This window comes from Procambarus clarkii, chromosome 30, assembly GCF_040958095.1.
Source record: "Procambarus clarkii isolate CNS0578487 chromosome 30, FALCON_Pclarkii_2.0, whole genome shotgun sequence".
Lineage (NCBI taxonomy): Eukaryota > Metazoa > Arthropoda > Malacostraca > Decapoda > Cambaridae > Procambarus > Procambarus clarkii.
Genome location: NC_091179.1, coordinates 20,308,156 through 20,330,897, shown reverse-complemented (window position 1 = coordinate 20,330,897; position 22,742 = coordinate 20,308,156). Strand labels below are relative to the sequence as shown.

Here is a 22,742-nt window from a genome sequence, read left to right as displayed (position 1 = left end):
TTACATTTTGCCCCAAACCTCACCCTGCAATTTTCAAAATATTGCAAATATGGGAAGCCTGACTCATGAGCGGGTTTTTTTTCGAGCCGAATTCTGGCTCACTGCACATATATGCAGTGTGGGTTTCCTCCTGCCTTGTTATTGTTGGTTTATGGTGTTATCTTGCTCTTTCTGTTAAGACTGAGTTTAGGTGTTTACCTATGTTTATGTTTCTATTTTGTGTATTATACGACTTTTGTTTATTTGTGTTAGTTATACTGTTCTTGAGTTCTGCTCATGTGTTTCTTGCCTTGTTAATGTTAATGCTGATGTTGATATTTTCTTGTTATGACTGTGTATGTGTTTATCCAAAAAAATACCACCTGTAGCATGGGTATGGGTTCCAGTACCGTCCACAGGATGGGTATGGGGTCCAGTACCACCCACAGGATGGGTATGGGTTCCAGTACCACCCACAGGATGGGTATGGGTTCCAGTACCACCCACAGGATGGGCATGGGATCCACTACCGTCCACAGGATGGGTATGGGTTCCAGTACCGCCCACAGGATGGGTATGGAGTCCACTACCGTCCACAGGATGGATATGGGTTCCAGTACCGCCCACAGGATGGATATGGGTTCCAGTACCACCCACAGGATGGGTATTGAGTCCACTACTGCCCACAGGATGGGAATGGGGGTATCACCTATGTCAATTTATATTGTATTTATATATGTATGTTGATACCAAATCTTGCTACACAATGTACCTATTCATCTTACCTGATATGCTAGATTAAGGACCTGCCCGAAACGCTATATATATGCATTTTAGTGGCTTAGCAAGAATGTAAACATACCAGTATTATGTAATCTCACAAACCCATTGTACCTTCTTGTGAATAAATATATAAATAAATAAGCCTTCCGTTTCCACATTTTTCTTTTGTTATCTGTACACCATATATTTAGTTATAATGATAGTAACAGTATGAGAGTGGGGACTCCACACTAACTTAAGTGGGCTTAAGAGTGGAGAGAGGCTTAAGAGTAGAGTGGGCTTAAGAGTAGAGAGTGGGCTTAATTAAGAGTGGAGAGAGGGTTAAGAGTGGAGAGGGGGAGAGTGGGGGAGAGGGTTAAGAGTGGGGAAGGCAAGGGGGGGGGGAAGTGAGGTACCTGGTGTAGCCAGTATATGCCATCCAAGGTCGCCCCAGCCTCCAGTCCCTCAATCATCCTGGTAGAAGCCCCTTCTGTTAGTCTCTCCAGCTGCCTTCTATCTCAATTTTGACAAGTCTGACGCCAAAAGATCCCCCTCACTAAAGCCTTACCAAACTGCCCGTCCAGCGAGAAGTCAGCCCCGAGGAGTCAACTTCCACAAACTGTAAGTATTAAGACATAATGCTTGTCTTGGGAGAGGTGTGGGGTCCCCACCTGCGCCTCTCCTAGTTACAGTCCCATCACGGGTCTGCAACACGCTTTGGTTTTATTAGACTAATATATTTATTGGTGATAAACAGGGACTAAATGTTTATTCCCCCCCCCTCTCCCAAATAAAAAAATATGCATTATGGAAAATATTTTGTGACCTTGCATAGTCAAGTTTTATATAATAGTGGAATATACCTGCCCCTTTTGGGGGGATGCAAGTCATAGCGTATACAAGACGATTCTCTTGCGGACTTTTGAAACCTACTTAATCTAACCTAGCTCAACCTAACCTAACTCAACTCAATTGAGCCCATTACAGCCTAATCTAAGCTAATACAGCCTAGCATAATAATATACAAGGTTTTAACAAACAGAAAACGAACTCCGTCGAATCGTCTCGTGTCCGAAACGACCATACCCCCCCCCCCTCCTCCCCTGCGCATTTAACATTAATTTTAATAAATTGAAAGGTAAATACACACTCAAAAATATTGTCAAGCAGTATCCTCCCTCGCGATAGCAGCCACATAGTAAGGACTTACAGTTTAAATGCGCGTTTAGTATATCCTTTCACGACCAAAGATCACATTCACTCCAAAAATAATCTCCCACTTATTAATTATTCATGCCATCTCCTGAGAGGTTTAATCTTCATCATGAGTCGGAAAGTTAAGACAATTTAAATAGGTTTGGACGGTCAATATAGCAGCTTATATGGCGCCGTGATTCCAGTTAATTTAATTATTTATACACAAGAAGGTACATTGGGTTGCGAGAGTGCATAGCAGTGGTGTTCTTACATGTATGCAAAGCCACTAACACGTATTAAGCGCCTCTGCTTAATACATTAACTTTAATTAACTTGCGGCCAGTTAAGCGGCCCTGTATGAGGGAGATTTTTAGTCTGTTTAATTAGTTTATTATTGACCTCATTCTCATCTTTATGGGTAAATGGCAGAAAGTTCTTCCAATTCCTAAACTTATTATATATATATATATATATATATATATATATATATATATATATATATATATATATATATATATATATATATATATATATATATATATATATATATATATATATATATATATATATATATATATATATATATATATATATATATATATATATATATATATATATATATATATATATATATATATATATATATATATATATATATATATATATATATATATATATATATATATATATATATATATATATATATATATATATATATATATATATATATATATATATATATATATATATATATATATATATATATATATACCTTTCAAACTACCGCTCATAAGTTCCATGGGTTCGGGTTCTAATAAATTAACTCGGTTAAAACCCTCAACATTAGTGATATTTAGTTAATTATTGATATTAGTCTCTAAGATTCTTTTTCTTTTGACATTACGTTTCCTAGTTATGGCACAGTTTGTATATTTGGCGTGTGATCGCCGGTATAAGTTGTTAGAGCCGTCCGGTCCATAGTTGGGTGAGAGAATAGACACCCTCCTTGAAGTTACCTTAAAGTTACCTCGCTCTGGGCGAGGTAATATGATAAGCATTATCTTGTGCCTGGTACAGGACGCCTATTAAGCTTATCAAAGACCTGCAGGGCGAGGCTGTCCTCTCTATCACCGGCTAATCTGCAGTTATTGACCCAAATGAGCGGTGATTAACCTCTCTGAACAAACCAATGCTTTTCAACACTAACTATCCGCTCCATTCAACATACAATTACTTACCACAAGGCCACATGAATCCTATCATAATAAATTAACGAGGAACCGACTGCTACGTATATATGAGCATGTCAATACGATAAATATAGACAGGAACAAAGAATAAGACGCAAGTAATGACATGGAGACTCTTACCTGACCTGTTCTCAGTCCAAGATGTCGTCAGCGGGTGACCGAGCCATTCTCAACTCCATCTTCAACCCTCTGCTGCCCGTGGGGGAGTGTGTCTACGAGGAGGATATACCGCAGGAACTTCAAGGTAACGTTCATCAACTTCCAGTAGGTTGAGGGAAGGTCACTGGAGTGGGACTAGCTAAACCAAACGGCGACATTTAAGACATTTGGTCGCCATATTGGAACACCTTGTTTACATCTTTTGCAAGTGTTTAAAAAAAATTAAGATGTCTTATACTTTGTCCTCAGTAAACTTATGCTACTGTACCTAATAAGTAGAATGTATAAATCAATGTCACTAAGGCCGTTTTTGACCAATTTTTAATATCGGGCTCATTTAAAGCAGCTGCCGTCCTCCAAAATGCATTCATCAATTTTTATATATATTGTGTATTAAAATAAGTTTGTTCTTGTGTATAAATTAATATTATATATTAAAGTTCTATGTATAGTTAGATGTTCAGGTTGTTGCCAATTATTTGTATTTCCATTGTACGACCTCCATTCGACGAATTATATGGGACAAACCTATACTATAACTATAATTAGTATTAAGATTTAGTCATTAATGTTTTTCATGCCCGAAACGCTTTGCGTAACAGTGGCTTTAGGCATTGTATGTACAGTACTAGCTCTATCTATAATTCCATCAATCTTTGTAAAATCTCTTGTATGTATGTACCTTACCTAAATAAACATTATTATTATTATTATAACCCAATTTATTGTAGTAAGGGATTCCTTGTCAGTGGAGATACCCCCAGGATGCATTTCCTATGCCCTTTGGGTTAATTTTTATATCAAACTTCTAATATTTATTTATTTATATACAAGAAGGTACATTAGGTTTATGAGAGTACAGAGACTTGAAGTTTTATATTCTTGTAAAGCCACTAGCATGAATAGTGTTTTGGCCAGGCTTTCATCAATATAATAGACAAACGGTGCAAAATTTTTATATCAACTTGTAATATAATAGACAACTTCCAAATGAGCATGTCTGCAAAAATATTTAACCACATCTAGCTTATTTCTCATATCCCCAGCCTTAAAACTAATTTTTCGAAAGGTAGCAGTCTCACCCGAGTGAGTGAAAACCTTGCCAACTGAAAATGAAAATAAACCATTGAATTTGCTTTTAAATATCAACAGCTTTTCAATGTCTCCAACTGTTTCTCGTAATATTGAGTACATCTACAAAAATCATCAAAAATGTGATTGGAGTCATACTAAGTGTTCCCATTCATACCTTAATATTTCCCACACTTTATGGGCTGATTTCACTAAGTAAAATTTTAATTTCAACGTGTCATGTGAAGGACAGGTGCCAAGAGAACCTGTAGAGATTTAACTACATCTACCATATTTCCCATGTTCTAGCCTTCAAACCTTATTTTCAAAGGAAAAGGGACCCATATTTGTGAAAAAAATCGAGGACTCTCATAAATAAAATGAAACAAAGAATTAAGTTTTAAATATGCTCAATGACTTTCTCAAGGCCTCTTGCTGTTTCTTGTACTGTTGCGCTCATCTACAAAAATCATTAGAAACATGATTGGTGCCATATTATGTTATCATTCATACCTAACATTTTCCATGCTCTGTGGGCCAACTTCATTGAGTGAAATTATAATTTATCATATGAAGAGCAATAGCCAACAGAACCTGTCTGTAAAGAGCTTTAACCACATTTAGCATATTTACCATGCACAAGCCTCAAAATCTAGTTTTCAAATAAAAAAGGGCCCACATTTTACTGAACGAAAACCTCTTCAACTGGAAGTAGAAAAGAACCATGGAATTCACTTTTAAATATGCTCATAGACATTCCCGAGGCTATAACTAATTCTAAGGCCCTAACTAATTCTTGTAATGTTGCCTGTAAACTGCACTAAATATTGTAGCTGTTTATTAATACTGTATAAAGTTGTTTGGTTTGACTTTTAAGTCCCAGGTAGTCTTGTAATATGGCAATGTTTATTTAATTCGCTCCTAAACCTACTTCAGATGTATAACTCTGTGAGTAGTCCATGTTACAATATATTGTGTTGTCGACATGCGAGAGGTGGCAATGTGATATATGGTTGAAGTGTTTGTGGGGTCAGTATAAGATGTTAGTAAGGTGTAAGTAACAGTAGAACAGGATGTTTGAGAGATGTGGGTGACAGTTTAGGACAGTGACAAGGTGTAGGTGGTGACAGTATAGCAAGTTGACGACATATGGGGCAGGGGGGAACACTAGCACAGAACATTGACAAGATGCAGGTGGTGGTAGCAGGCCTATAGAAAATTAGAGAGGTATGGGTGGCAGTTGCATGAATGTTGGCAAGGTACAAGTGGTGGTAGCTAAGGCCACTGACAAAAATGTGGATGGAAGTGGTACAGAATGTTGGGAAGGTGATGGTTGTATTATTATAAGATGGTAGAAAAGTGAGGGTAATATTAGTACAGGATGTTAGCAGTGTAAGAATTTGTAGTACAGGATATTGGGAGAATGTAGAGGGAAGTAGATGTAGCAGTACAGAATGTTGGTAAGATGTAGATGGTGCTATAGTGTAAGCTACAGAATGCTGGTAAGGTAAAGGTGAAGGCAGTGGCAGAAAAGAAGCCTGTAGATTTGGAAAATAACAAAAAATATAGTCTGTGGATCTGATGCGCACATCTTTTGAGTGTTGCCCAACGTGAGCATCATAAATGTCAGTGTATGGGATTATATTTTAAGTTATATACATTACATTACTGCAGCCATCTGCTGTAACATATAGACAGCCACATAAAATAAAAAAATCAGTACTTAAACCAAAAGGGTATTAGATATAGTGGTATTTCATGGAAAAGATGTGTGCCATATTAAGAAAAATGTTCATTCATCAAAAAGCCATGTACCATGTCTAGTGTACTGTTGTAAACTATTTTCAAATCCATAATATGAAGTAGCCCATTTAGCATATTGCCTTCATTTGACTCTTACTTATTTTATAATACATTTTAGGAAGCATATTTCTTGGTTATCATTAATCAACAAGTGTTGCAAGGTAGCAGTTTTGATTCACAATAAACAAAATAGCATGCTCAAAAATATTTAATTTCATACATTTATATATTTAGTGAATTTACTTGTGAAATCATCTTAAAATTGCTAGAAAAACATTTTTAGAATAAATTCATTTGGAAACATATTTCATAGTTTTTCTTTTGAATAGATTATGAAGATATATCTCCAGAAAATGAGGAGGCCAAAGATCTTGAAGTCAAAGGCGTAAAAGCAGCAGAAGCAGGTAATGTAGAGGCTGCTGTGGGATTCTTCAACCAAGCAATCGAGATAGCCCCTGCACGAGCCTCAGGATATAACAACAGAGCACAGGCATTCAGACTTCAAGGGAAGGTGGAAGGTGAGGATCAAGTAGTATCAATATATAGTATTTAATTGCACTATACTGTATGTACATACATTAGTTATTTAGTAGCAAACAGTTCTTTAATTTTCTTTCATTAACAGAGGCAATGACAGACATAAACACTGCTGTGCAGCTCTCCCAAGGCAAGGGTCGAGCGGCATGTCAAGCTTACACTCAGAGAGCCATGATCCACCGCCTCCATGGTAATGATGACCAGGCTCGCCAGGATTTCCAGGCTGCTGGAAATTTAGGTTCAGAGTTTGCTAAAGCACAGGTGAGAAAATTAATTTAGAGTTGAAGTAAATGTATTTAAGTATGAGTGCATTTTTTTTTTAAGGGATGTTAAAAACTTAGTTGAAGCTGGAAGTTGGTACAGTATCACTGAGCATAATTTAAGAGGGAAAATATTGTTTCATGGTTTTCGTAAACAATCCAGTGAAAGATTTGACTTTAAATATTGTCAGTGTATTGATTTACATCCCCAGTATAAATATAGAATACAGTATGTGAAATAAACATGGCAATACATTGCTATAATAATGGTGGTAACTGACCATCGCTAGGCACACTAGACCATGTACAATGTCTTAGTACAAGCTACTATGCATGTTTATTCCTTGTGAATTTCCTGATAAAAACTTTGATTTTAATAAGGTACATGTATTATGGCTACATAATATGGCAGTGTGTTAATGAATATGTAAGTTAATTATGATGTTGCTTCTCTCAATAAGTGTCGGTTGTATGTTGATTAATTTCTTATTTGAAGATTTATGTGCATGTTATACATGTAGTAAAGTACTGAAAACCATGAGACACTGAATGCCTGTATGTAATGGAATAACATTTTTTTTCTTGCAGGTGAGAGATAGTAATGATGTCACTTCTGAAAATAATTTTTTTTCAGATTGTATTTTGTTTATCAGTCACCCCATTAATACTTAGTAAGCTATTGCAACTCTGAATATGTTGCTGTAACTCGTAAAGTGTTTGTGGGATATTTGACATGAGCACAAGATAACCAGAACCAAAATTTATTACTACATTAATATTACCACCCCCTCGCCTGCAAAGTTTAAAAAAAAAAAAAAAGAGATATTTTGCCAATTACAGTATATACAAATGCTGACATACCCCAAACACTGGTTGTGGAAATCTTCAATCCTCCTCCTTTATGTAGTAGAGATTGGAATTGTGCCATAAATACAATTGAGTTATCAATAATTGTGTGTTTGGTACACTTGCTTTACCCTATTTAGTTGTGAAAGAAATAGTTTATAGCATTAGGCTGAAAAGGAAGAGGTAGTCAGAATTTTTGTTATGGTTTAAGCAGTTTGTTTTACTTAGGCAAGTTAAATTATATTTGAAACCATAATTTGTATATTAAAACTTTCCCATGCTGAAAAACTGTCCAGGGGTTCAAAATTGCTCAATTTCCAGATGGAATTTGGTACATAAAATCTATCTTTAAAAGAACTAAAATAAGCAAGGGGATGGATGAATTATGACTCCAACCTGTATTGAAGGAAATGCCAATTAAGGACATTTCTTTATTATATCATCTGTAATAAAGGCTTGTTTAGGGACATCTTTCATTGTACTGTGCTTGACAGCAGCCAACTCTGCTAAATTTTAAGAACAATCACATGTATAATGGAACCCATTCTTAAATTAGTATATTTATATACAGCACTGCTGATACAATACTTGCCAGTATTCATGTAACAAATCTTTTTCTCATTTACAGCTCGTACAAATGAATCCCTATGCTGCTCTGTGTAACAAAATGCTCCATGATGTTATCGGTAAGCTGCAGCGTGGTGAATGTGCAGGCATATGAAAGATAAAGATACAAGATTTAACACGTCTGGGAATAATGCAGGTGCTACACAATGTAAAATTTTGTGACTATTGCAAGCAAAACTGTACGACACTTTTATGATAATTATAGGCACCCAGTTTTTAAACAATAATTCTGACGTGATTTAACTAATACTGTAAGTTTGATCACAGATTTTGGCAATGTTAAGACAAATTTCTTTGAGCTTTTAAATTACAATACTTTGAATAATATAGAAAATGGGTACTGTATTGTAAACCTTATTACCCTGTTACTAATTTGTATATACTGTGAGTAAACTGTAAAGTGTTTACTTTTATATTGATGGTGACATTGAGCCTCTTTCTTAATGTAAAGATCTTTTTTTTAAATATAAAGGGAAGATTGTAGTATTGCCATTGCTGTATATAAATTTTACTTGGTAATAAACTATTTTACCATTTGTCAAACCAATTTGTTTTTAGTACTCATTATGAATGAGCTACAGACAAAAACCTATTGATAATGAGGCACGAATGAATTGAGCATTAAATGTAACAAATGCTCTTTTCTGGTGGGCACCAGACCCATTCCAAAAGACAAAGAAATCCATCTGGACAAGTAGGGTCCATAGCCTCTGTTGTATTTCCAGGGGAAATGAGGGAAGGGGGCTCCCTGGCGCCAGCAGTTCAACTTTGGCCCGAAGACAATTGCATTAAGTACCAGCTGAGCATTATAATATTTTAGTACAATAAATGCAACAGCAGTATGTAGGTGAAGCTGTGTGATGTGAACACGGTTGTGAATCATGTAGAAGTGTCCTCCGTGCATACGGTGTGGCAGATTACAGACAAAGAGTAATTGGTGGATATTGACGAGGAAGGGATGCTGCTAGCAGGCTCACATTTTGACATGGATAAGCAGCATGAACTAATGAAAGAGAATTATTCAAAGTGTACTTAAGTCGGTCGAGGCAGAAGACCAAGCACTTGGAAATTACTAAAAAAAAAAATTAAGGGATGCTAAGCTACAAAGATGACTTAGTCCTTGTAAGAATCAAATGCACTCTGTATGTACCATAAGTTATTACTAAAACACATGTCATATGCATAAACAACCACATGCACTTGAAGATTTATACAAACTGTTTTATCATAATTCAGAAATAATAGTTTTGAGTCTTCTCCATATCAATTTTACTTGCACAATATTAATATGGGTGCCAGAATACTGATCAATATATTCCTTTCAATATTTCCACCACATTTTTTTGTATTAGATTTAAAGCTTAATTGTTACTCACTAGGGCTACAATCTACCTTACTTTCTGACCTGCAAGTAGACTTTTAACCCAAGAATTCAGGATTATCATACGTTTATTCTATACACACTTGAAAAGCAAGCTAAACCACTTGGTGTATACAGCATACCTGCTTTCAAACACATTTTGATTCGATACTGCAAGAGGTAATTTTACCTGGGAAATATAGAAATGTGAATTTTACGTGGAAATTCACTTCAACCCTTCCTCTTGTTCTGTTTCATGCCCCTATCATAGGTACAAATTAAAAAGATTAGGTTAGTATTGCATTTAATAATTACAAAATAATACCCTCCATACATATAGGTACAAAAATGCAATGCAGCCAAGAGTTCCCATTCATGAACTTGAGTAACCACAACAGAACACATGAACTACCTCCAGCTGTTTCCTTATTCACTTAATCCCCCAAGCTAAATCCAGAAAAGAAAATTACAGAATACAGCATTCATAAAATAAATAATTTTACCGTTTCATTCTACGTAATGGTTAAATATTGCTTCTTGAACAAAAACACAATGAAGTTTTGTCTAATATCTAACCCCAGTCTCTTCATATTAAAAATTAACTAAACAATAAGTCTGGAAGTAGTAATGAAGAGACAGGTCAGGAATATAGGTTTAAAAAAAATAAAAACAAAAAAAAAACAAGAATACATAGCCCACCCCAAAATGCCAAAAAGGTTAAACTGAACCTTTTATAACCGCTACATAATTTGTGCTGAACACCGAAACAGAATTGCAAGCACTTTTATAATGCGTGAATGGCAAAGATTAGTACGGTAATTACAATTCGTATTTCTATCACTGACCTTACATATGGAGAAAGCATCCAAGCTATGATGCATCAATAACATAACATAATCGTGTGGGAATAAAATGCCAGTTATCGTCACACATGCGGTGTTTTAAAAGAGTTGTTAGGTAATGAATGGTGACTACAAAGCTTGGTAGTGAAATGTTCGTGCCACATAATATAAGTCTTGGATAACAGTTCCATAATCTGAAAAATATTACAATAATAATATAACAACAATGCATGTTATGAAATGCCCAAATCTCAATGAAAATTTCATTGTTCGCAAGTACTGGATGTATAACAAAAAGTAAACTCACATCTAATTATAAAGATGAAAAAAAGCAATTTGCAAATTAAAATCATTTTCACCTATCTGGTCACAAATCTCAAAATAAAGAAAACTGGAGTACACTGCATAATACTAAACATGAGATTTCTACATTAGAGTACATGCCATTAACCAAAGTCAACAATCACGTTCACTGGTTTGCATCATCAATTTAAGTACGGCTAGTATTCTCTAAGACTCGGTGGTCTTTTCATCTTCTATATCATCTTTAGATATTTCTTTCTGCAAATCTTGAACACAACTCCCCTTTTCAGGTATCTCCTCATTTTCCTCCAATTCGACTTCATCAACTTCATCTTTCTCAACCATTTCAAATGCCTGAGAATTTGAGTTTTCTGAATCTGTTTCACTTGCAGCGGTCTGCTCTTCAGCAACCCTGGAAAAATATAACAACCATAAATATAAACAAATATGATAATTATCATTTATCAACAAAACTCTTAAAACAATGGGATAACCAAAGAATAGATCAACCATTCATGTTCCGAGTCAGAATCAACACCCGTTTTAACACTGCTGGAGGGGGTAAATGGGTGTTAAAGATAAACACAGGAGAATGTTAAACTGTGAACATGAGATTAGAAGAGCAGAGAATATTTGAAAACTTTAATTGGTAGAAGTAACATAGGCTACTGTAAATATGATTGGGTCTGACGGTGTGAGATTTAAGTAGTAGTTACCAAAAGGCGGCACCTATGAAGGCACCAAGCTTGGCAGAAGTGAAAGATAGTATGCCAGCTGATACATGTATAATGAAAGATGCAGGCACAATAGGGAGAATGATGATATGGGGAAAACTCTTGATGATAAGTTGTAGGCAGAAATGATTAAATTTAATGGAGAACTTTCTGGAAAGTATGGAATAGTGGTACTATGTCAGAAGATGATGTGATCGACTGCTACAAAAAATAAAAAGAGAGAACATAGTGTACAAACAGTCTCCGTGGCGTAGTGGTAAGACGATTGCCTGGCTTTCTGCGAGCTCTTTGTCCTGGGTTCGTATCCTGGCCGGAGAGGATTTACTGGGTGCAAATCCTTAATTGTAGCCTCTGTTTAACTCATCAGTAAAATGGGTACTTGGTTGTTAAATGATTCTTCGTGGGGGTCGTATTCCAGGGAACATAGAATTAAGGATTTGCCCAAATTGCTACCCGTACTAGTGGCTGTACAAAAATGTAACAATTCTTGTATATATAAAAAAATAAAAATTAATAAAGGCATTAGTTTTCAAAGGGCATTAACAAGACAATGATTGAAAAGCTGAAAATCATGAATTATAGCAGTAGAAATGGACAATCTGAGAATCATTTGTTGTTAGAAAACATCAAGACAAAGCTACTGGGTTTTTATTTAATATTTAAATAATTTAAGAAATTTAAGTTAGGAGAAAAATATCATGATGATGATGGACAGTGTGTGAGAAGATGCAGGAGTTTAAAGTATGAAAACCATAACATATGAGGTAACTACAAAAGCTATATGGCAGCAGTAAATAAAGTTGGAGCTGTTTGTTTGTATTGTATATGATACAGTAATTCACAAGGAGTTCTGTGCATTTCGTCTTACGAAGTAGCCTGCTGCTGTGGAGGACTTACACATGTGTGCTGGTGCTGTTTGTCCTCGATACTATGTCGTGTGTTGAAGATTTGGTGAATGGATAAGTGTGTTTGCCTCTGCACTGGTGCCCCCCACTTCCCTCCCCAGCACATTAAAGTGGGAAATGGGTCAATAACAATACAGTAATATTAATAAGGCAACATCTGTAAGATACTCATGTTGTTCTCTCGTATATCCAACTAAAGTGATGGTTTAACACAGAGAATACACTTATCCATTCCATTAACTGGTATCGAGATGAACATATATAAAAGCGGTAAGTATTGCATGTTTTTAACTGTGAATGGTGAACATTTTCATTAGGGTGCAGCCATCATGCATCAGATTACTGTTGTTGTTGTTGCCTCCATGATACAAGTTAGCATGCCCTTCAGTTAGACCTATAATTTGGAATTCTTCTTGGTATCATTTTTGCCTTTCTGCTATTTTTTCCCCAAAGACATTTCCTGACAACCAAAATCTTACAACTTTTTTTTTTGTAACCTTTACTGTAAATTATTGGGTATTTTCCACTTATTTCATCTATTTTATTTATTTAGGTTTTCTGTATAATTTATGCATGCTTGTAAACTGCATGTTATGTTCAAATAAAAATGCTTTTGTAAGTGTAATTTTTTGGGTCTGGACGGATTAATTCAATTTACATTATTCCTTATGGGAAAATTTATTCAGCATTCAAATCAGCACACAAACAGCCTGCTGTAACAAATTAAGTTTGAGTACCAAGGCATCACTATTTCCTTACAGACCTGCTGGTGCAACTTCTCACTGTTTACATGCAGGCCATATACAGGCGATGAGTCACAATAACGTGGCTGAAGAATGTTGACCAGAGCACACACTAGAAGGTGAAGGGACGACGATGTTTCGGTCCGTCTTGGACCATTCTCAAGTCGTTCGTCTGGTCAACATGCAGGCCATATTTTCTCATACAGTACTACTAACTATGCGGTTGGTCATAATTTTTGTATTTAAACACTGCACACAATCTGTCATCAAATCCATGTGCAGAGTAACACATTTTACTACATCTCAAAAACTAGAATTAAACATGTATGGACCTATTTTTAGAAAATAAATTATTGTCACATTGAAGGTTACACCAACATTAATACACCACAATGCAAAGGTCACTCCACTCACCTATCATTATCCGTCTCGTGTTTGTCCGTCTCTGCTGCCGTGTCTGGGCTGTCAAGCGTGTCATCCATATCGGATCTCTTGTCTTGCCCCTCTTCTTCCCTCTCCTCATCATCATCTTTAATCTTTTTCTTCTTTTTATTTTTCTTTTCATATCCTGCGCCCCGGTACTCGTACTGTAAATGCAAGGTTCCTAACAGTGCCAAGTGCAGGTGATTTTACATTTGGAGATAAAAATGTGCTGCCTACTGTGCTTTAACCATATACACAGAAATTAATCAATGGAATCCTGAAAAATGGTAGTAGTAATGGAAAATTACTTAATCCATTCTTCTTTGGAAGTTCCCTTAGCACATCTCAGAAAATATAACAGCAAATACTACTACTACTCATATATCACAATATGACATTCAAGTAACTTACATGATAGAGAGGCCAGAACGATGCAAAGAATCCGACATCTTCCGTAAGGTTGGGCAGCAGCCACAGATGATGTATACCCATTGTCAACACCCAGATAATGACAAATACAATGAATCGCAACACGGCCAGGCCCAAAATCACACCCAAGAACCCGGCTGCGGCCACACTCAAATAATATACGCCTTTCCTGAAAAAGGACAAATAAAATACAATTATACAGTACTTAGTATACAAGTTAAAAATCAAGGTTTTTTGTTAACAAGATCAGCTCCTTTCTGGGCAGATTATTTAGCAGCTCCCTATGATAAAATCTGCTGTCTCTATAGGATGGGGTCTTGTAGTCATGAAAGACAACATTCTCGTTATGGTAGGGAGTCGATGGAGATGTTTTTTAACCCAAAATGATTAACTAAAGACCCTTGAAAAAATCAAACCCTTCTAAAACCCTCCCTTGAAATAATAGGTCAAGGAAGAGTTGACTTTCTTGACCTATTTAACAGTCAACGTGACTTAAAAAGGTCTCTTAATTACATTTCCTTGATTGGCCAATTGCACTGCCCACGACTAGGCATCAGCACTACCCTACCAGCCTAGCCTCAGGCCAGGCTTGGGGAGTAGAACTCCCAGAACCCCCATCAAGCAGATACCTCAAGGTTACCAGACCCAAACAACCACCACACATACTACATGATGTGAAGAATAAAACTGCACATGGGAACAGAGCAGCAGCCAAACAATCTGTTCAGAAAGGTGCTTTTATTAGCTCTAAGCCTGCTTTCTGAGCTAGCCCATGAACTACGCAAACACAATGTATGTGTTTGTAGCCACACAATGTATGTGTTTCAAATGTGGTGCAAATCTTTATTCCATGTTTTAGCACACTCGTCCATTCTTGTGCCCATACACCACTTTTATTTAATATTCAATTATTTACATAATATTGTACTTAATAACTCGACAATTATTTACATAATATTGTACTTAATAACTCTTAATTTCTTTAGATGCTAGTATTATGGTCACTACTTTTTTGATAATGCACAGATTCAAAGCAAATTGGTAATGACAAAAATGACAAGAACTTACCGAACACTTGGTGGCCAGAGAGGGAAGAGACAAACAGCAATGGCGCCAAATAGACACAAACTCCCTGCGATATAGTACCAGAACGGAATAGGATCATACATCCAGACATACGCATCACCCCCATCAACAAACACCTGAAAAATATTTTATATCCATCAAAGTCATATCTTTGTAACGTATTCTTTCATGTCTTGTTTCCTCTCTGGGCTCCCCCCTCGATGGGAGCATGATGACAGAAAAGCCTTCTCTATACAGTACATGATCTAGCCTGTTATATACCATGTACCACCATGAGGCATGGTATTGTACTGTGTATCTATCTATATATTGCTTTCTGTTTTTCCCAAATGCCTCTTGCCACCCATCACCCTTATCTATTCTTTCTTGCTTGCTTGCCACTAATACTCAAGATGTCCTCACTTATTATACAGTAACACTTATTGAGTATAACAAAGCGAATCTATTATCTGCACTAGAAGCTTCTTGCTTGCTCTCCTCTTCCACCACCACCACCCACCTTCTCATTCTCTTTTTTTCTCATCATCTTTGCATCTTTTCTTCAGTCAGGAAAATGACAGGATAAAAACCTTCAAATTCATAGATTCCCCTACAATGCTCCTACTACTCATATCACTTGTGCTTTCCCACTTTGAGACTCGGTTCTAACCTCCCATTTCCAAGTAGGAAACATTCCTCAAACTGAGGGAATACAGAGAACTGATACAGCTTGCATAGATACTATACAGTACCTAAATTATTGGGGCGATCTTAAAGCTCTCAAACTGTACTCTCTAGAAAGGAGATGAGAGTTATCACATAATATACATATGAAGATAATGAACGACCAGGTCTCAAAGTTGCACAGTAAAATAGCAACATACTGGAGTGAGACATACGGTAGGGGGATGCAGAAGAGACCCGGTGAAAAGTTAAGGCGCCATAGGTCTATTCAGAGGATGTACACATCAGAGGTCCACAGCTATTCAATATCCTCTCAGCAAACGTAAGAAATATTGTTGGTACAGAATTGGGCGAGTTCAAGAGAAAATTAAACACGTTCCTGCAAGTACTGGACCAACTGGGTTTTATAGTAGGCATGTAGGCCTGCAAGTTGCTCCAAGCAACAGCTGGGCTTGGGGAGAACAACAACTCCCAGAGCCCACTCCAGGTACACAGACATTCCCATCAATACCTATCATGTCATTTACAACGCATATTCCTGCTCTACCATTAAAAATCACTTTCACAATTATTATCTAACTCCTTGATATGCTACCAATCTTGCTTTCTTCACTACCTACAAAAAATCTTCCTTTCATCTTCACTTCTATTTGATGATGCATATACAAGAGCAAAACTGGCACCTTTGCCACTTGCATTTCAAGTACAAACTTCTTTAACTACAATATGAAAAGTCATTGCTTTATAATACTTTTCATTCATTGATAAAGAGATATTCCTTTCCTTATTTCAATTCAGTAACAGGTATACTCCTTCCTAACTGCCATTCACTGATACACACATACTACTTCCTTACTCCTCTCAGTTTCTATCACTCCTGCTCTTATATTTTCTTCATTACACTCATTCTCACTTTGTCAGCTTTGTCTAATATAAACCTTGTACATCAAACTTCCTTTCTTGAAAACTTTCAATACTTACAACTATTGCTCCTCATTACTGCTTCTGTTTTGATTTGTTTAGCTTACTTAGGCTTTACTGTGTTGACTTACTTGTTCCAAGTGCATGTCCAGCTTGATCTTGGATTTCTTCTTCTTTTTCTTCTCTTTTTCTTCATCCTTCTCCTTTACATCCTTCTCATCTTTGTCTGCGCTGGAACCGTCTTGCTTGCTCTCCTCTTCTGCCGCCGCCTCCTCCTCATTCTCCTTTTTCTCGTCATCTTTGCCCTTTTTCTCTTCCTTTTCTTTCTTTTTCTCAATTTCTTTTTTCTTTTTCTCTTCTCTCTCCTTTTCTTTTTTCTTCTTCAGATCCTTGGGTTTAAGATCCTTGTCAGTAATGGGGATCTTCTTGGCACGATGGAAGAACTTCTGCTTCAACAACCTAAAACACAACATTCCTCCCAACAATACTCATAATGATGACAACGGTAATAAGAACAACAAGTGAACACCCAAACAAAACAAAAACATGTGGTTACAGGATTTCAAAGATGATCCTAAATGTATCTATCAATAAAGTTGCTAAGTTCAAAATGTATGCCCCTTTGTAAGAGCTGTAATATGGAACTTTGGTACAGTTGTACTATTGTACGGTGTAGTATTATGGCATATGAATAAAACAGAAGCTTAAGCCTGTCTCAACATAAACTTCCACAACATTCACAAAGCAATTAGCAAATAATGTACATTAAATTATTATGTCTCAGGTTGGTTTCCTATTATTAATTTGTTTATAAATGGAATGAGTTCTTTGATATTTTAGCTTACCTGTTGCCAGTTAATTTTTCATACCCTTATAAAGTATAAAATCATTTGTGCATATACAGTAGTGAATAATAAAGATCCAAGATGCCAAAAATTAGTTTGATCTAAAATAAAGAATAAGGACAGCAACCTAAAAATTGGCATCATCAGAAACATTGCCGTCTGTACCAGATCTGGTTCCAATTCATTGGGATTATGTGAGAGTACACTGTACTGTACATTACTATGATGGACTATTAAAGTATAGATTATTATTATTACAGTACTCAAAACTAAGCTCTCGGTGCAAAAAAATTCAGAAAATTAGTAAATGTTTACTTATTGCAGTAGTCGACCACAGATTGGCGATCAGTGAAGAGAATGTCTTTGCCTGTTGCCCATGGTGAGTCCAGAAGTGTGTCAACAGCCTTGTTTGCTGAAACATAACATATCCATACATTAATTATACAAAATATTTATGTTGAGAGAATTGTCTTTTATATACTGTACTCTCAACTTGCTCTTTCTTGCTAGAAAATGTTACCTTGCAATAAATTTAAAAAAAAAAAAAAAAAAAACAGCAGCTGCTGCCGGTACCGTTAAAGTCTAATTACATTATCTGACTTCCAGATACACTGTCTAATTTATTTAGATATTCACTTATTTTTAACACGGGCTTGAATGGGTCACTTAATAATTTACATCTAATTTTGTTGTGATTTGGTGAGGTTAAAAGTCCCACAGAAAAGTATAGTGGGCAACAGCAAAGGAAAGCTGAAATAATGAATGAGAGAAATAGTGAAACATTACTAAAGGTGTGGTGTGTGCAAGACTCAGAAAATACTACCATGGAAAAAAACAGATTACATTAAATATATCTTAATTAGTTTGGTAATAAAAGGTCATTTCATCCATACCAACAGTGAAGAAAGAGGCTACACTACAAGAGCATCATTAACATACCATAGAAATAGTTAACCTGGTGGTTGAGAAACTTTGTCTTCTTAGTGGGACAGTTCTTCTTCAAGTAGGTGGCTACTGCATATTCCTGCTTAGTGGGCTTTTCCTCCACAGGTATTGGAATGTCCTGAAATAACTCGTGTTTATTAACAAAAACATTTTCACAAATACCGTGGGGGGGATGAGTATTAGGGCAGCACACCCTCCAAGTCGAGCTCATCGTGTACAGAAATATAACTGTCATCAAGTCATATTTTGTGCCACTGTCAACTGGCATAATCTGTATCTGTAAATTATCTTTACAGATAAGACTCAAGACATGCTTCATTCAGTTCCAGTCTGACAAATGTAGACAACCAAATAACCTAGCCTATCTAAGGCCTATGTACAAAACTGTAAGAGGTATGTGTAATTAATTACCAAAGTGTAGTTACAGGATGAGAGCTATGCTTGTGGTGTCCCGTCTTCCCAGTACTCTGTCATATAACGTGCAGTGGCACTGTGGTGGTGGTGATGGTTGGTACTGTGGTGGTGTCATTGTGGTGTTGGTAGTGCCACTGTGGTGGGGGCACTGTGGTGATGGTGGAGGCACTGTGGTGATGGTGGTATTGTGGTGGTGGTGGTATTGTGGTGGTGGTGGTATTGTGGTGGTGGTGGTATTGTGGTAGTGGTGGTATTGTGGTAGTAGTGGTGGTGGCATTGTGGCAGTGGTGGTATTGTGGCAGTGGTGGTATTGTGGCAGTGGTGGTATTGAGGCAGTGGTGGTGGTGGTATTGTGGTGGTGGTGGTATTGTAGTGATGGTATTGTGGTTGTAGTGACAATTGTGTTGCTTTGATGGGAGTGATAGTTGTATAGTGATGGTGAAGGTTGTAGAGGATTGTTTGGTGCTATAAGATTAAAATATACAAGATGCAATAATAAACAAACTCACTTGATGTGAACTTGAATCATTCTGGGGTCGAGCATACAGAAACATTAAATTTCAGTCGGGAAGTGCATTACATCAAAAGAAAATATTCTGGTATATTTTAACACTGTCAAGAACAATGAAGTACTGTACTTGGATCTTTTGAGAATAAAATGCAACAAAAGTCAAGAACTGGACTCTTAATAATTTACAAAGCCAACATAAAAAATCACGACTAATACCCAATTTTTGCAGCATTTAATTCTCGTGAAGGTGGAAGGGGATAGATTCGCAGATTTTATGGTTAACAATAATTATGTAAACTGAAGCATATTATGATTACTTTACAGTACTGTACTTGTTTAAGGCAGTAGCCTTATGACAGTAGCATCGAGGGTGAGTAAGATTTTGTGCACCTCATTGCTCAGGTGACAGCAACTGTCATCAGTATATGCAATAAATCATTATTGCCTTTCGTTTAATTTCTATACATTGCATATCTTGTATTCCTGTTGCAGGTGGCATTTTACAATAAAATTATTACTACTGTAGTACAGTATACAAAGACACTGACAGGCAAATGGAATAGACACTGACAGGCAAATGGAATAGCACAAGTAATTTAATACTTGAACCAAATGTCTCACTATCACTTGTGTGCTACTACCTCAGTGCAGTGTAAGGACCCATATGCTCCAGGTCATCCTGTGATGAAACCAAGTCACAAAAGATTTAAATTTTATATATTTTCTACCAACAATATCAGTGTTAATATGAAATATACGAGACGTGTCATAACTATGATAACCCATGACTGCAGTAACAAGGTCAAATATGATAATTGTTTTTAACAAAGCATTCATGGCTTAGGAACAAATTGTTCTCTTGTAAGTACAGTAAATCGATCATTCACTTTCAGCATATCAGCAGATTATAACACTTCCATCTACAATACTATTCTCAAGATTCACCAAAAACTGTTCTCAAATGTTCTCTTTGACAAGAATAGAGATACTCAAAGAAATCACACTAATGTGATATATATCAAAGAGAAAATCAACTGGAGTTCTGAGGTGACTCGAACTCATGACCAAGAATCAGGGTGAAAGAAACCCTGCCCATTTGTTTCCACCACCGCCGGGAATCAGTCCCCGGTCTCCAGGATTACGAGTACAGAGCACTGTCCACTCAGCCACAGGCCCCCTATTTAGTGGTTCACCATAGTTGGTGTAGCATAAGTGGTTCACCATAATTGGTGTAGCTTAAGTGGTTCACCATAGTTAGTGTAGCATAGTTGGGGACAGGAAGCTTATTAGACTTATCAAAGTTCCTTGAAGCCAACTACTGACCTTCCCCAGGATACAACCCACAACAGCTGCCCAATGTCCGGGCACTTATATATTGTACTGCACAGTACAGCAGTACATATACTCTTTTTCAGTGTCAGAGTAGTTAGTAAATGGAATGCACTAGGAAGTAATGTGGCGGAGGCTGACTCCATACACAATTTCAAATGTAGATATGATAAGAACTCGAGAAGCTCAGGAATCAGTACACCAGTAGATTGACAGTTGAGAGGCGGGACCAAAGAGCCAAAACTCAACCCCCGCAAGCATAGCTAGGTCAGTACGGTGAACATCGGCATCAAGTCAAGGTTACGTTATTCTCAGGAGAAAGTGCTAAGCCATTACAAATAGTGTATAGCAGTATCAGGTGAAAGGAAACATTGCCTAAACACTTTTGTTCCACTTCTACTGCAGGAATGGAACCCAAGACCTTTCATCTGTGACCGGACTGCACTTACCACTGTGCCACATGAGTGATTTAAAGTAAATCAGTAGATATTGCCAGAGAACAGCAAAGTCATGCCCAGGTGTTTTGGCAAAGCTTATTTATACTGTAATTGTTGTATTGTATATATACAGTTCCAAGATGGAACTGTATATACAGTATTATTAGGTTATTCTGTGTTAGGTTAGGGTATGTCGGGTTTGGTAGGTTTAAAAATCCACTGGACTTTGTCTCGCATACAAAATGACTTGTACCCAATATTGCCATATGGTGGTGGATGCGAGTAGTTACATGCCTTAGCAAGTTTGGGTCATTACAATATAAAAACCCTTTTATAAAACTGAAAAATACCTGTAAGTAATGTCATAAGTACCTTTAGTTTCTTCTTAGACATGCTGAGAGGCACAAGTGCGTGAAGCAGTAGGTGAAGACGACACCGGGGGTATTCCCGTCACGTTACACAAGAGTAACTAGTTAGTGTACCTCTATAGCCTCCAGCAGAGGGCAGAGCACCACTCCAGCGGGGGGTAGGAAGTTACACGCTGCTCACCACCTCTACAGCAACTATAAGAGCAAACGGGGGCCAGGAAACGGTGCTCTCCGCGCACATATGTGAGCCCTTGTGAGTCCTTGAGCGCCGCGGGGCTGTGGAACGCCCAGTTTCCGGCCAGGGTCCGTGCAGCAGCAGCAGCAGAGGTACAGGAGCAACACGTCAGCTGGGATGTGAAGGAGGCTCCTCCAGCGGTCTCACCCCCGCTGCGTCAGCTGCTGCCTCGGGAGTCAATGAACCTGCTGTTGATCCACACTGGCGTGACGTATCACAGTTCCAGCAGCCTCCAGCAGCAGCGGCCCCCCCTACACACACACACACCTGCACCCTGCCACACACCTCCCTCACCCGCCTCACACACCTCACACATCCCTCGCTCATCCCTCACTCATCCCTCACACTCACTCAGGTATGAGGCCGCTAATTCATTAATTACCTGAACCTTTTTCTTCAACTTCCTCTTCTCGGCCATGGTGAGTATTTGTTGTCATAAACTGAGAATTTAACTCTTCAATAATAACTTTATCTTTATTCATATCTAACGTCAAGAAATTATAGGTAAATTAATTTTTTATAATATTTATTTGGCCTTTATACTGAATTATTTTTTTTAATTATGGGAGAAAGGTAATATGGTTTATACTATAGTCTTTCAGATGCTGCGTTGGCGGGAAGGAGTATGTGACGTGAGCAGCTGACACTAGGCAGTGCCACCCGCTGGCAGTTAGTGCCACCCGCTGGCAGTTAGTGCCACCCCCTGTCAGTTAGTGCCACCCCCTGTCAGTTAGTGCCACCCCCTGGCAGTTAGTGCC

The 22,742-nt window shown here is 37.2% G+C and overlaps 2 protein-coding genes across 3 annotated transcripts; one reads left to right on the top strand and one right to left on the bottom strand.

Moving 5' to 3' along the window:
- The first annotated feature begins 1,179 nt into the window (after nt 1–1,179).
- Nucleotides 1,180–9,034, top strand: LOC123765435 (tetratricopeptide repeat protein 36 homolog). The gene is made up of 5 exons (XM_045754001.2): nt 1,180–1,362; nt 3,324–3,432; nt 6,551–6,739; nt 6,847–7,019; nt 8,493–9,034. The coding sequence occupies exons 2-5, from the start codon at nt 3,330–3,332 to the stop codon at nt 8,583–8,585; spliced, it is 558 nt and encodes a 185-aa protein (XP_045609957.1). The 5' UTR covers nt 1,180–1,362; nt 3,324–3,329; the 3' UTR covers nt 8,586–9,034.
- A 1,109-nt stretch (nt 9,035–10,143) lies between these two features.
- On the bottom strand, nt 10,144–22,520 carry Trp1 (translocation protein 1). 2 transcript variants are annotated; one of them, XM_045753999.2, is made up of 8 exons: nt 22,367–22,520; nt 18,685–18,808; nt 18,061–18,157; nt 17,032–17,359; nt 15,299–15,432; nt 14,213–14,399; nt 13,793–13,965; nt 10,144–11,408 (listed from the first exon to the last, which is right to left on the bottom strand). In XM_045753999.2, the coding sequence occupies exons 1-8, from the start codon at nt 22,400–22,402 to the stop codon at nt 11,204–11,206; spliced, it is 1,284 nt and encodes a 427-aa protein (XP_045609955.1). In that variant the 5' UTR covers nt 22,403–22,520; the 3' UTR covers nt 10,144–11,203. The 2 variants fall into 2 exon arrangements, with proteins under 2 accessions (XP_045609955.1, XP_045609956.1); XM_045754000.2 differs by lacking the exon at nt 22,367–22,520 and adding an exon at nt 21,754–22,294.
- Nucleotides 22,521–22,742: the final 222 nt, after the last annotated feature.